Source organism: Carettochelys insculpta, chromosome 15, assembly GCF_033958435.1.
Source record: "Carettochelys insculpta isolate YL-2023 chromosome 15, ASM3395843v1, whole genome shotgun sequence".
Classification (NCBI taxonomy): domain Eukaryota; kingdom Metazoa; phylum Chordata; order Testudines; family Carettochelyidae; genus Carettochelys; species Carettochelys insculpta.
Genome location: NC_134151.1, coordinates 15,971,979 through 15,986,494, shown reverse-complemented (window position 1 = coordinate 15,986,494; position 14,516 = coordinate 15,971,979). Strand labels below are relative to the sequence as shown.

The window sequence follows — 14,516 nt, the reverse complement described above, 5'->3', positions numbered from 1 at the left end:
GTGCAATACTATCAAGAAAAACGTGGAACTCACCTCAGTGACTTCTGTGCTCTTCCTTGCGCTGCTGATTTCAGTGTACAAAATAATCTTCAAGCCCTGCAGAAACTATCAGAGATTCACATCACAAGAGCCAGAAATCCTGTAAGTTAGAAGGAAGGAAGGGTGGAGAGGGTCTGTATTTTACAGAGCAGAGACAGCAATGGTGGCTTTGAAACCAAAGAGAACTGGCAGCCAGCACTGTGGTTGTACATCTATCTTATTATGGAAGTTTGACTTCCATTCGTACCAGAAATGTAGCTTTATTTTAGTCTTGGTGGTGTTTTCATAGAATTGAAAGGCCATTCCCTACTCTACTCCTCCAGACTCCATAAAAACAGATCTTTGTGCATCAAGCCATTCATTAAAATAGCATTTAAAAATAAAAACAAAATCAGATCAAGATATTCTCTCTCTCTCTCTCAGAAATTGTCACTTTATTTTTTCTTATATTATCATCATTGCTGGGGTATTTGAGCATAAATTTAACCAAGAAAAGGACAAATCCCTCTGACAGACTGTGCCTGCCACCTTGTCACAGATCTGAAGGGCAGAAAGACCATTATGATAGTTGAGCCTCCTGAAGGCTAAAATACTTGTGTCTAATCCAGATTATTTGGCTCAAAGGAATAACTGGGAGGAGTTTATTAGCCTGTGTTGAGCACGAGGTCTGGTGGTCCCTTCTGGCCTTTAACTCTAAGATGATCTAACTTACCCTGCAAGTGCCAGTGGTTGCATTTGTTATTTAGTTCAGTTATTTGCTCTCTGTAGGGAAGGGATATTGAGATGTTTTGGGGGTGGGGGTTGTTGTTGGCAGGAGAAGTATCGTTTAGCCATTAAAATGCTGAGAACTCCCTGTGTGCCCTGCTGAAAAGTTTGTGAGATTGAGGAGAATACCTGAATGGAGGTCACAGAGGGTTGTCTGGAAATGCCTGTAGGGAAAGTGACAGTAGAGCCCCATCTACCTGCAGAAGGAACAGTACCTGCTGTCCTCTGACACCTGTAAAGAGCTGTCGCCATATAAAAGGGGCCTAGCAGAACTACCAGCCTCAGAGGCGTACGCAGGGGGGGTACAGCTTCTATGGTGTCCCCTGGCCAGTGATGTCCCCAGGGAGGTGTCTGACAAAGGTAGAGGAGGGGCTCATGCCCCAAAAATGGTTCTTCACCAGTTTTGCCATTTAGGAGGCCCCCAGAGCTAGGGCTAGGCCTGCTGCTTGAGGCTGAAGTAATTAGCTGTGAATAAACCTAGCTAGGCTCAGAGATCTGAGAGGGAGACGCACGTTGACTGTGAGTCTGAAACTAGCTTCTCTCCCTGAAGGACACAAGCAGCTCCTGTTGTGTTTGTATCCTGCTTGTATAGTGAGCGGACCTCTCCAGTGACTGTTCTGGGAGAGCTGTCCTCTCTCTACTGTTTGTTATGGAATTAAGAGCTTTGTGAAGGGAATCCAGCCAGATAATTTATTTGCTTATGGTGAGGGAGTGGAATGGACCCTATAAATGCACCTGAAAACACCAGAGAGGGCTTCTCCTGGAACATGGAGACTGATGAGATTCGGGCTAAATTCATGGGTGCCAGGCTGTGCTCACTTCTCCTCCCGGTTTGAGTCCTGGCTGTGCTAATGTGTGCCCTGCATGCTTTGGGAGTAGACTGGTTGGGCAAGGTCTCCATTAGATGGTTGAAGACATACACTTCTATACACAAGCAGCCAAGGAGACATCTGTTGCTGACACTAACAGGAGCAGGACTTGGGTGCTTAAGTGACTGGACTGTGGTTGCTAGATACAGTCCACACCACTGCGTAATAAATTGCAGTCAGGGAGGTGTAATCCCTTTCCCAGGACTCAGAGTTGAGTCTTCAATTTTTCTAGGCCTATAAAGCTGTCATGCACAAAGCTGATCATTTTTCTCTTTGCTCCACAGAGATCCCTGGGTGTCCTGGAATGGTTGACAGCTGAACGGGCTGAAGTGTTATCCTTACCACGCTGAGCTCACATGGGCTCCAGAAAGAGAAAGCAGGAGCACGGTCATGCTTCTCTGAGACTGGTGAAACTGTGGGAAATACTGCTTTGGCAACTGCCTTCTGCCCAGCCCGTCCCCCGCAGCAAATCACCTGAAGGAGAAGCTGCTGAAGGAGGAGCAGAGAACCAGGCGAGGATTCATCACTGCATCTAGCATCTGGGGGGATATAAGAAGGGGATACAATCGGCACTGAAAGAGCCACATGCCAGGAGCCAGCCATGGGAAATTGCATCCACTCTGTGAAAGAGGCAGCATGGCCCAGCAACACAGGGCTACCTGCACATGGAACGAGCTGAATCTCCAAGCAGAAGGAAAAAGCCACCCGGGGTTTTCCTTGTCATACTGACTGTCGTATTGGTCCTGCCAAGAGGGCAGGGGACTGGACTAGATGACCTCCCCAGGTCCCTTCCAGTTCTAGGAGGTGTGTGTGTGTGTGTGTGTGTGTGTGTGTGTGTGTGTGTGTGTGTGTGTGTGTGTGTGTGTGTGTCTCTCTCTCTCTCTCTCTCTCTCTCTCTCTCTCTCCAATAATCTCGACCCGGGAAAGCATTGTTTTAAAAGGCAAGAAAGCTCTAGGGCTGCCCTGTCCTCTCCCTTGGCCCATTCCTGGGAAAGAAGCCCAGGTTTCAGATGAAGCAGGAACATTTTAAAGACGAGAAAGACAAGGAACATTGAAGTTGGCTTTGGTTTACTCTGTGCTCATTTCTACCCAGGGCATCTTCTCTGTCTTTGTATAGACAAATAAATACCCAATATGCCACTCAGTCCTGTTTTGCTGGAAGAGGAATGTTAAGATAGGCCAAATCTGAGGGCCTTCCTCTGCCAACACTCCCAACAGACCCCAAGGCATTGACTCCAATGACTGTATGGTGCTCAGGATTTGACCACCCTGGTTTTGCACCAAGCAGAGGTGCGAAGAGATCAGCTTCGTCTATCACTTTTCAGCCCTGATGGTCAAATATCACCCGCCACATGCCTGGAGTCCCCAGTACCATCCATACAAGGCCCAAAGCCCTGGTATGGTTATTAAGGGCTTGACCCACAAGACACTCAACCCCCACTGGCACTCAGGGGTGCTGGGTGATCAGCACCTTCCCAGATCTTCACATCTCAAAAGTTCAGGAGGTCCTACATTTCTTTACTCGCGTTGCAAAGGAAAAGGAAGTAAGGCAGAGGTCCTTTCTGGGCACCATTGGAAAAACACATTCAAATAGTAGGAAAGCTGTGATGTTCTTACCGTTTCTGATGGCCGAAAGATTGTCTTGTCGGTCAAATGCCTGACCCAGCTGAGCTAGTGCAGTATTCTGCTTATCAGCCTGCTTAACAGCCCCCCAGTCTGTAAGCACCAGAAATTCTGAGCTTTACACGCAGCTCTGTTTGGACATGAACAGAGCGGCCAGGCCAAGCTTTCACCTGGATGACCTTTCACTAACTCACCGCTGCGTTTATTTATTTATTTATTTATTTACTTGCTGCTTGCTGTAACTCCAACGCAAGACTGCGGAGCATTGTAAAACAGCTTTCCTACCTGTGCCTATATGTGGGAACCACCGATACCTCATGTAATGCCGCAAGCAGGCCCTGAGTTCTACCAAAATAAAAGCAAGCCATTTCAGCGCTTGATATTTCATAAAAAAAAAAGAGGCTGCATTGCCACGTTCTTTATCTGCTGTGCAGGATGTGAAGGTTACAGTGTGTGTGCGTAAGAGAGACCGGACATGTCTGTACGCTAATTAGACTGTCTGTGATACTTTGTATTCTTAATATTGTTTTCTCAGCACCGCCATCTACAGCAGAATCAAATTTGTTTTATATACAGTTGCCTTGTATATGCCTGGTGGCCAGGTTCTCAGCTGCGATGAATTGTCATGTTTCACCTGTTTATAGCATCTGAGGAACTGGCTCAGTATTTCCAACGTGCCCTTCCCTGCCTTACAGAGTAGTACAGCTGGTTAGATGCTGGCTCTGAAGTGACTCTATAGACAGACGGGGTAGCTATTCTTTTCTCATCCGCAGCTCTCACTCAGGGCACATCCTCATTATGGGACAGACTGACAGGGTAGCAGTTTATCCAGCAGAGGTCAATTTGTCATGTCTAATATGGACATGATAAATCGACCACCAGTCGGTCTCCTGTTGATTCCAGTACACCACCTCAATAGGAAGTGTGAGAGGAGTCACCAGGAGAGCATCTCCAGGTGACACACCATGGTGAAAACATCGTGGTGAGCAGAGCTAAGTTATTCACATAGCAGAAGTTGCACAGCTTACACCGATCTCCCGCAGTCATGCGGACCAGCCCCCAGATTCAGCCATTAGAAATTTTTTTTACTGGATTTGGCCAGAAATCTCACTTCTTTACCCTTTAGCACACTTTCCCATGAATTCTTATGCTGGAGTTAACTCTAGGCTGGCTGTTGATGTTTGAGGCCTGTTATCCTATTAGCGACCACAGCCTAGGTCATGGCATGTCTCATAGCAATGGTACCCAGGAGATTTCACTTCAGGCAGAAGAGCAACACAGGGTTCTTTCAGTTACTTGTCTTTCTGATACTCTTGTGTGCAAGTCGTTCCCAGCAACTAAAATGGAGACAGTCTCACTGGTAGCTCACAAATGCACCTCCCAAATTATCTGTGCTGTGTTTACTGCTTACTACTTCCTCAGAGTCATAGGAAATGGAGGGAATCACTTACACACCAGCCAGTCCATTGGCTGAGGCCCTGCAGTTTTGCTCCCTATATCACTGTTTCTCAACCTTTTTTTAAATAAAGTACCCCTTTTTTTCAAAAAAACAAACAAACAAAAAAACCCACAAAAAACCAAAACAAAAAACCAAACAAATTGAAAGTACCCCCCAGACTTCTCTCTCCTACCCCTATGGCAGCATGGTCCTAAGGTGTTCTGAGGTCTCGAAACAAGTCTTGAAACAACCTTTCCAGATTACTGTATCCTATGCAGGAGTCAGATTTGTTTTGCACACTTCACTTAAAAATGACTTACATACAAAAACATGCAAAAATATCCCAGAAGATGACTACTGAAAACTTGTTATCTTATTATCAAATAAATGACTTGGAATAGAAATGTTGTACTTACATTTCAGCATAAGGCATATGAAGCAGTAAAAACAAATATTTGTCTGAATGAGCTTTTAGATTGTACTGACTTTACTAGTGTTTTTAGGCAGCCTGTTATAAAAGTAGGCAAAAGAAGTGATGTACCCCCTGGAAGACCTCGGCGTACCCCCAGTAGAGCATGTACCCCTGGCTGAAAAACACTGCCCTATAGTACATTTGATAGTACTTTGTCAAGTTTATTTTTAAATGCCTGAGCCAACGGGGTTGTCCCCACTTCCTTTGGGAGGCTGTACTATGACCAAGATCAGAAAGCTTCCAGTGATATCACAACTTTTTGTTATCACAGACTTTTAAAGCAGTAGCCTGTTACCTTGATCACACCTTTCAAATCCATGTTGTTCATTATCATGTCTAAGGGAAGATGTCTCTTTTCCAAGCACTGCCTCATTAGTGCTTTTTCATCTTTCTTCACAGATCAGCCTCCCCAGCCCGCTGATGGCGGCTGTTCTCTGAAAACTCTCTAGCTTGACATACAAAGAGGCTGATTCAATTTTGACTCCAGCTGCAAGTAGTTTGTGACAGATCCTTTTTCAAAGTAGCTCCAGCACTGATGACTCCCCACTAGTGTGTGAGGTTTCACAAGAGGGGTGCAAGAGTCCTCATGTCATGAGACCCAGCTGCTTCAGAGAGAGACTCAGGACCAAGTTCAGTGACACATATTCGTTTCCCCAGGAGGGGACTGAAGGCAGGAAAGGACCATGTGCTCTGTTCCAAACAAAACTGGCGCCCACCAAATTCAAACTGGGTTGTGGGCCATTTAGCTGCTTGTGCGACTGCATTGGTTCATGGCTCTTGGGAATAGGGCTTTAATGACCCAGTTGTGGGCATATGGGCACCATTTATTCTGATGCCACGACGGGGACCTTTCTGGTAGCTGATGTCACAGTTCGTGTTGAGAGCACCACTGCGCCAGCCACAGAAGCACAAACACCTTGTAGGCATGCAGAATAAAGCTGCACGTAAGCATTGTGGATGTACATTTCAGGCTTGCAGAGGGAGTCTTTGCACCAGTGATGGACAACCTAGGCTAGTGAACAGACCACGAGTGGCTCTTCTTCATCTGAGTGAGCCACCAGATTGTTGTAACCAAGACAGTCTCCTGGAACAGGGCAGTTTTGCTACCAGTGCTAATGTACCTAGAACTGGTGGGTGAGCTGACTGAACTGGAGTAGCATTTTGACTGGATGCTGAGGGAGTGCACAGTTCTCCTAATGCTGTGTGCAATAAACAGACACCTCACTTCACATACCCTTGCTTCACACGCATGTCACTTCAGTAATACTGGTAGGAAAAAATACCTACATGGATAGAAGCCAGAAAAATCTGGCAATCCTGCGACAGGGACCATGGTAAACAAACTGTCTTGTGTGTTGCACATAAAATCCTTACGGGCTGCATGTGGCCCATGGGCAGCAGGTCACCCACCACGGGTTTACATGCTGCATTTGTTCAGAGCTCTGTTGTGAACCTGAAATCTTCTGTTCTCTCGGAGAACAAATAAAGTCAGAAATATCCTTTCCCTGTGTCCTGAATTTTCACTGTACCCCAAAAGCTGCACTGGATCAGAGAAAGCACTGAAGATCAAGGACACTGAAGAGACCAGAAAGCAGCAGTGGCTCGCTGGAGTTTGTGGTAACGTGGTGTAGGAGAGCAGAGAGAGGCAGGCAGCCTTTATGGGGGACACCAAACCTCCAGCCCAAAAGCTGCCTGTGAAATGCACCTGATGAGAAATGTTCCGGGAGCATTTTGGAGCCTGCGTGGGGATCAGAGAAAAAAAGAACTCTGTGGTCTATGGCGAAATGGTATCTGTACCAAAGACAAATGAGCCGAGGCTGCGCTGACATTAAAGGCTGTGTCTTGTAGGCAGGGCAAAAGTAACTTAAATGTGTTACCAGTAGTGTTGTGTCACAGCCTTCCCTTGGAAGTGGGGTCGGGAGAGGGGGTGGGGGGAGCAGGAGTCAGGACAGGGGGTTGGTGTAGCCCTGGTTGGTGACCCTGCCCCAGCACTGCTCCTGTTCCTTGACAAACCGGAGCTGTGGGGTCAGCACCCATCGAAACAGGAAGGGACCTAGAGCTGCTGGGGGGGCACTGTGGCAGCAGAGGAGGCTGACAGACTTGCCAGGCCCCTGGGCAATGTGTGGGGACTGGCTTTGCACCCTGGAAGGGGTGGAACCACTGGCAGAAGGGGTGGGGCAGCCATCCCTCAGCATCACCTGGACCGTACCACCCTCCCACCCTGATCAGCACCTAGTGCAGTGTGGAGTGTACCACCCAGCACTCAGGCAGCGACTGAAAGGGCTCAGGGTTCCAGCTGTCACACCTCTGCTGCAGTAGCAGCTGCAGAAGCCAGGAGCCCTGGGCCCTTCTGGATCGCTGGGCCCCAGAGCACCTGCCCTCTTCCCCCACTGCCCCTCAGCCAGCAGACCTGTGCAGTAGCACCCCCAGGCTCCTGGCCCAGCGACTGGGGCTCTGCTGGTGCTCCCATGCACTGGGGGCCCAGCTGCCAGTGCCATGCATCCAAGGCATTGCTCTGGGGCAGGGAAGGTCAGGGGTTAGAGGTCTGGACCAGAGCCATGCCCCCAGCCAGGCACTTTCTTACCAGTGTGCTGCACTGGGGGCACATCAGCTCACTTTCACCCTTGCACTTTTGGCTGAATGTGCTGAGAGAGCGTCTGGTCAGGACGCTGTGCATCTCTCGTTATACACAGCAGGGCTGAATGTAGCTTCCTGACTCCATGGGTGCACTGTGCTGAAGTGCCAAGGGGCCACTGACCCCCTGCCCTGGCACTACTACCCTGATCCCAGCAGGGTCTGAAGAAGAGGCTGAGGTGCCCCATAAAAGAGGGGAAGCTGAGCCCACCAGAGCAGCACTGTGGTCCCATTCACTATGCCGCAGCCGCTGGAGCGGGGAGCTGGGCCCAGCCTTGTGGGACCGGGACGAATGCAGGGAGGGCAGACTTTCCAACACCCTGTCACTGAGGCTGCCCCCTGCAGCAGGCTTGGTGAAGCCATGGACTGCCCGTTTTTGCACCCATTGTTTCGTGAATAAAATCTCATTTTCAAAAGTGATTTAGGCACTTGGGCGTCTAAGTCCCATTGACTAAGCATGGCAGTCCCTAAATACTGTTAACATAAGCACCTCAGCCTTGAAGATACTTGCAAGAAATCAACTTAATTTTGCGTCTGGCTCCTGTTGGCTGTGCTTCAGGGCAGCTTTAATGTGGGTTCACAGTCCACTGACCCCACAGACACTGAACGCAGCTGCACCTAATGACCTTTAGAAGTCTGAGCCTGAGCGGCGCTGCAGACTACAGCTGCGATGAAGGCACAGCACAAGGAGTGCTCGGCTTCCTCAGGAATAGCAGGGCCTGGCTCTTTAATCCTTGGCCTGTCACCTGAGGAGAGGGAGAGTCCCATGTTAGGGTCGATATCCACAGGCGGCGAGTTATATGGGCCTGTGGTGCCCCAGCACCAGGAATATTCCTGGCCTGGAACCCGGCTTTAGAACCTGCAGCACCTGTTCTCCCTGCCCCCGCACTCCCTGGCCCTGCCCACTGCCTCTGGCTGACTGAAAATGCCTCAGGGGCCCTCACTGCCACCACAAGCAGCGCAGTGGGGCTAGAGGCCCTCCCTGCCGCTGGCTCCCTGCAGCTGCTGCTCCTGCCTCGTCCCGGTGGCCCAAGGGGAGGGGCAGTGTCCGTCTGCCGTGTGGTGCTCCAGCTGCGGGGGAGCAGTTCATCGGGGTGCTCGCCCCAAGGAAGTGTGGCACCCACCCCTCCTCCCCGGGCACCCTTTTGTGTACTCCACTCCCTCCTGAGCTCGTGCCTTCTCCTGACACGCCCGTCCTGCCCCAACCTCACGCCCTCCTCCCCCTCCAAGCTCCCTCCTGGAGCCTGCACCCATGACATCCACCCCCTGCCCCAGGCCACAGCAGCATCCAGGCTCTATTCCAGAGCCTGCACCCCTCAGCCCCTCCTGCACCCACATTCCTTCTCAGAGCTTGCACCTCTCTGGCACCCATTCCCCCAACTCCAGCCCAGCGCCTGCACCTCAGACTCCCCTGCACCAGACCCCTCAGAGCCCTGCTCTTCACCCCTCCTGGACCCAGAACCTGCACTACCTTCTGCCCCACAATCCTCTGCTCCAGCCCAGAGCCTGCACCCAGTCTCTGTCTCACAGCCTTTGGCAGGTATGTGCATGTAGGGGGCGTGGGGAGTGGGTAAGTTTGGGTGGGGGAAGGAATGTGGGCTCTGGACATTCTGGGCACCACCAAAATTTCTGGAAACCCACTGCCCCATCACTGTCCACTGACTCCAGTTGCTGCAATGAGGTCAGGCCGGGACTTAAGTCCGATAACAGCAATGCTGTCTGGTAGAGCAAGGATCCCCGCTTTTAGCAAGAGCAGCCGATCAGCTGCCACAGGCTCGGTGAGAACTGCATCAGGCTCGTCATCTGGAGCGAAGAGAAGAACAAGAACCAGCTCAGGGTGGAAACAACTCATCGCTCCAGGACATAAAACTATCATGATAGACACCTACTGGGGAGAGATGAGCATCGCTTAACTCTTCCAGCTCGGCTGCTTCTGTGACTTACTGCGCTCACCCTCACTCCATCTCTACGAGAGCCTCAGCAGGGGCCTGCAGGAGCCACTGGTCTTGGGGGTGGGCAGAGCGCGTATCAGGGGAGTGCTGCAGCTTTACCAAAGCACCAGTCAGTGGAAACACTCCATGCCTGCAGCATTGGAGACTGTAAAAGACACACTGGTTTAGACATTTCACTGTTACCCCAGGCCTAATGAAACATCTTCTGGTTTTTAAACGTAAAAGAGAGCTTAGCCGGGGCCTTCATATTTCATAGTATTTCAGCCAGTCCTCAAATGTCTGTACGAGTGCATCTTGCGTTCTATGCACAGTAACTTTTGTGAGCTGTCTGGACAACATTGGGGCAGTATCTATAGTCTGCTGTATTCATTCTCCTCTGAGCCATGAGTCTCCCCTATAGGATGGCATTATATAGTCCCTGACTGTCCTCTGCATAAGTCCTGCTCCCCCTTAACAGCAGCAGCAGTTTCCCTTTGCTCTCCTGCTCAATGCACACAAACATAGAAAGGATGTAATGCAGGACAGCTGCTCAGAAAGAAATAGGCAAATCCTTTGGGGAGAAACGTCAATGACTCAAACAAGCCTGTATTCCTCCAACAGCTTGTCCTTGACCATTAACCAGGCCTGGGGTTATCAGTATTTTGGTGGGCCGATTCAGCTCTCTGGGCCATTTTCCACCTATGCTCCACTCCCCAAAAGACTGGAGACCCTGAGAACAAATAGCAGCTCTGTGGAACTGATGGGTCTTTCAGGGTGGCTGTGTCTACACTTGCATTCCTCTTTCAAAAGAGGCATGCAAATGAGGAAATTGAAAATGCAAATGAGGTGGAGATTTACACAGCTGGTGCCTCATTTGCATATTCTTTCAAGAGAAGAAAAGCAGCATAGACACAGCACTTTCAAAAGTAATCCCCATCTTTGAAAGAACCCTTCTTCCCCCCAAAAATGAGCAGGGTTCTTTCAAAGATGAGGTTTACTTTTGAAAGCGCCTATCTACACTGAGGCACCAGATATGTAAAGCTGGACCTCATTTGCATTTTCTATGTCCTCATTTGCATGCCTCTTTTAAAAGAGGAGTGCTAGTATAGACACAGCCAGTATGTCTACACAGCACCTTATTTTGAAATAAGCTATTCCGGAGGAGCTATTCCAGAATAGCTTCTTTCAAAATATCATTGCTACACACACAATTTCAAAATAGCACCTAGCTATTTCAAAATAGAGCGTCTGCACACATACAGCCTGTTTTGAAATAGAGCCATTGGATGCACTGTGGCTGGTTTCGAAATAGGTGCTGTTCCTTGTGCCATGAGGTTTCAGCTGGTATTTTGAAACAGCTTTGCTGTATAGACCCACACTCAGTCTCCAACACATGCACCGACTCCTAGAAGCAGGGGCTTAGAGGACTTTGGGGCATCAATGGCATTTTCCATGCCTATGGCAACTTCCATCAAAGGAGATCAAAACACATTACAAAACTTCATTATGCCGCACGTATCTTTTTTTCTGGTTCCAGATCCAAGCCTGCCAGCCTGCATAGTTTCAGTGGGGTTTACTTAATCTATCCATTTATCAACTTAATATTTCTTTATATTCCCCACATACTGAACATTGTGAATCTTCTAGCTTTTCAAACCAAATGAGCGTTGAGGTTTGCCTTGTTTTTAGGGCTGGGGCAAAAAGTGATTAATGGAGCCTTGATTTCCAAAAGATTTTTTAAATACTCAGATGTCCACAATTTGTCTAAATATTTTGCTGAAGTTCCAAAAAGTTTCATGCAGCAAAAGCTTCTCCCCCAGCTCCCAAAATAACTGCAAGGAGAATTTGCTAGGCATATGGCTGCAATAAAACACAGCTTCATCCTTTCATGGCAAGATGTATAAACTTGAATTATGGCAGCTTATCCTATGTTGATGGGAGAACGTAAAATTGCTTTATGTGGCTGTTGTTAAAGAACCTTGTTCATCTGACTGAACCAGCTGCGCTCACAAACAGTGGTGTCTAAACAGGGATATTTTATTAATCTGTTTAATCTCTGCTTGCATCTGAAAGCAAAAGGATTACTTTCTGTAACTGCTTATTCTGTGCTCTAGATTTCCCTGTCACTGTCATTTTTGCACCAGACCAGATACCTCATTTTTGCAACTGTAAACTGATTAAATTTAAAACCACACCTGGCATATTTTTAGTCCTACCTTGCAAACAGTAGGGAGTGCAGAATGCAACAGACATCACAACTGTTTCTCTCACATAGTTTGCTGCTACAGCAAAGCAACAGGAAAAACTTCATTGCTCCTGAACTAACTGCAGCTTGTTTCCTTGCTACTGACAGTCTTGTAATTATTTGATTTAGCCAAGCCCATTGTTAATATTGTGGGAGGGCATCCACTGTAACAGATGTGAGCTACGTGGTGTACAGCCTCTCTGAGCTATGTTTATGCTTCTTACAGGTAAACATTAGAGATGGCTTGTGTCATGTTCTTCTGTATTAGATAGGAATACACACCAGATATGATCATCATAAGATCCTTCGATGTTCTGCTAGGCATGGTTGAGGTCCATCAGTATGGCTGGACTGTGTAATGCAGATGAGTACTCTATTACGTCTCCCCCTTTAAGTTGCACATTAGCACTATGCATAATATTTACACTCTCGTTCGGTTTTTGAAGTTCTGTTTGTCTCAGTCTGTTGAACACCCCTGAATCACATTGGTTTTCTAATTACATGGCCCATATTCGTCACAATCTATCCAGTAGCTGCAGCATTTGGCTGTGGTTGGTTTGGAATCCTTGGGACTTCTTCTGCATCTGACATCTATAGAGCTTGCTCTGTTGATTTCTCTCTCTCTGAGGAACAAACTATTGATGTTGATGTTTCTGTTCACCTTTCCACTGTTAGTCTTGATTACAAAGGAGCTGGGTTCTGAATATGTTTTCTTTACAACTACTGAACTTGTCCTTCCTTTCACTAAATCCAATTTGACAGGAACACAGTCAGCAGGTTCTAGACCTGGTAGTTCTCTGGGCAGCTTCTGCTGTAAATGTGGTCGCCAGCTCTTTTAGCCTTTATACCGGATTTGGCTACTCTTCCTGTCTGGCCACTTTGGAGACTGATAATGACTTTTAATACTCATGTGTTTGTTTGTAGCTTCAAAGCCAGATTCAAGTTTTTCAAGTTGTTCTTGCCTTTTGTTCTGTTGTGTGACCAGTTCTGACTGTTTTATGGTATACCTGTGATTAGGAATAAATCTCTCTCCAATTGTAGCTGCTGTGAAAAGATTTTTTTCTCTTAACCCAATAGACAAACTCTCTGGTATTTTCATGTTTTACATTCCTCAAACCACAGCTTTCAGATTGCATATACAACATGCAGTGTTTTCCCCTGGGTGTTGAATTCTTTGATGAAAATATGCTCGTTCATAAACTACCTTTCCTATGGGTATAAAGTATGCTTCAAACATAGCTAGAACTAGGGCGACCATAGCTCCCTGTCCCAAATATGGCACAGGGAGATATGGGGGAGGGATGGCTCCTCCTGGCTCCACCAAGCCCCGGGGAGCCAGGAACAAGGTGGCAGCAGCCGGCACTACCTGGGAGCCCCGGGAAAGCAGCAGCTGCCAGCCCACCCCAGAGCCCTGGGGAAACCACAGCTGCTCACACTCCCCCTGCTTTCCTGAGGCTCAGGGAAGTGACTCCGGCCAGCAGCTGCACCTGCGGGTGGAAAAGGTCAGCGGGGGAACAGCCCAAATACAAGACAATTGGTCCCTTTTAAAACATAAGTTGGGATGCCTTTTTGGCCTCCCAAATACAGTACCATCCTGCCCAACATGGGACGGATGGTCACCTTAGCTAGAACCTATCATTCATCATCTTTGTGATGGTCTTCAGTAAAGTCAATGGCATTAAAGATAGGCCCCTCCTGCTTCGCCATAGCATAAGCGAAAGATGATACGTGTATATCTGCACTTTCTTTTGTGGAATATGTTCTGAATGGTACATCTTGCAACATATTGTTTCCAATCTGTTCCTTCTAAAGATTTGTTGAAGCTGAAGTTCTATAGGCATTGAAAAGTGGCATGTTGAGTTCCTGCAACTTCTGTTTCTTTGTTCCTTTCGGCTGCAAACTTATTGCAGTTTTCTTTCTGCATCATTCTTAGTTTACTGTGAACACCAGGTTATGTTCTTTCGCCCCAAATATGGACTGGTCACAGAACTTACTTATACATGCCAGCTGTGTTCATCTTAGGATCTTTGATAAGGTATTTTTACACACAATGCCACCTAGTGGCTGAACAATATAACACAATTTAGAATTCCATAACAGCATGGAAGAAAGCTTAAAGATGTGAATGGGATACAAAAGATAGGACTGGGAGCAAGGCTTAGAAGTGGTGACCTCAAGAAGATGTGTTGCTTAGGAGACAGAGCACTGGTATGGGTCTCAGGAAAGCTAGGTTTAAGTCCTGCCTCTGCTGCTGACCTGCTGGATGACCTTGGGCAAATCATGTCTCCATGTACCTCAGTTTCTCCATCTGCAAAATGGGGATAATAATCCTGACCAAGATAGGCATTATTATAAATTGGACACATTTGTATGGTACCTGAGTGATAAGCATATGGAATCTGAGCCTGGCGCTGCCAGTAGTAGGCAGATCATGAAAGGATTCAAAGAGAGCAATGACTTGGTGAGATCAGGAGACCTCCATAATAGTTCAGTCTTCTTT

The 14,516-nt window shown here is 47.8% G+C and overlaps 1 protein-coding gene across 2 annotated transcripts in view; it reads left to right on the top strand.

The window, feature by feature from the left end:
• ADRB2 (adrenoceptor beta 2) overlaps positions 1-6,692 on the top strand; it is a 72,914-nt gene extending 66,222 nt beyond the window's left edge. For both annotated transcript variants that reach the window (XR_012647590.1, XM_075009428.1), the window contains exon 2: positions 1,958-6,692. Coding sequence is in view for 1 of the 2 variants with exons in the window: in XM_075009428.1 (XP_074865529.1) it covers positions 1,958-1,992 (35 nt within the window). In the remaining variant the exon portion in view is untranslated. The remainder of the gene's footprint in view (positions 1-1,957) is intronic.
• The last annotated feature ends 7,824 nt before the right edge of the window (positions 6,693-14,516 follow it).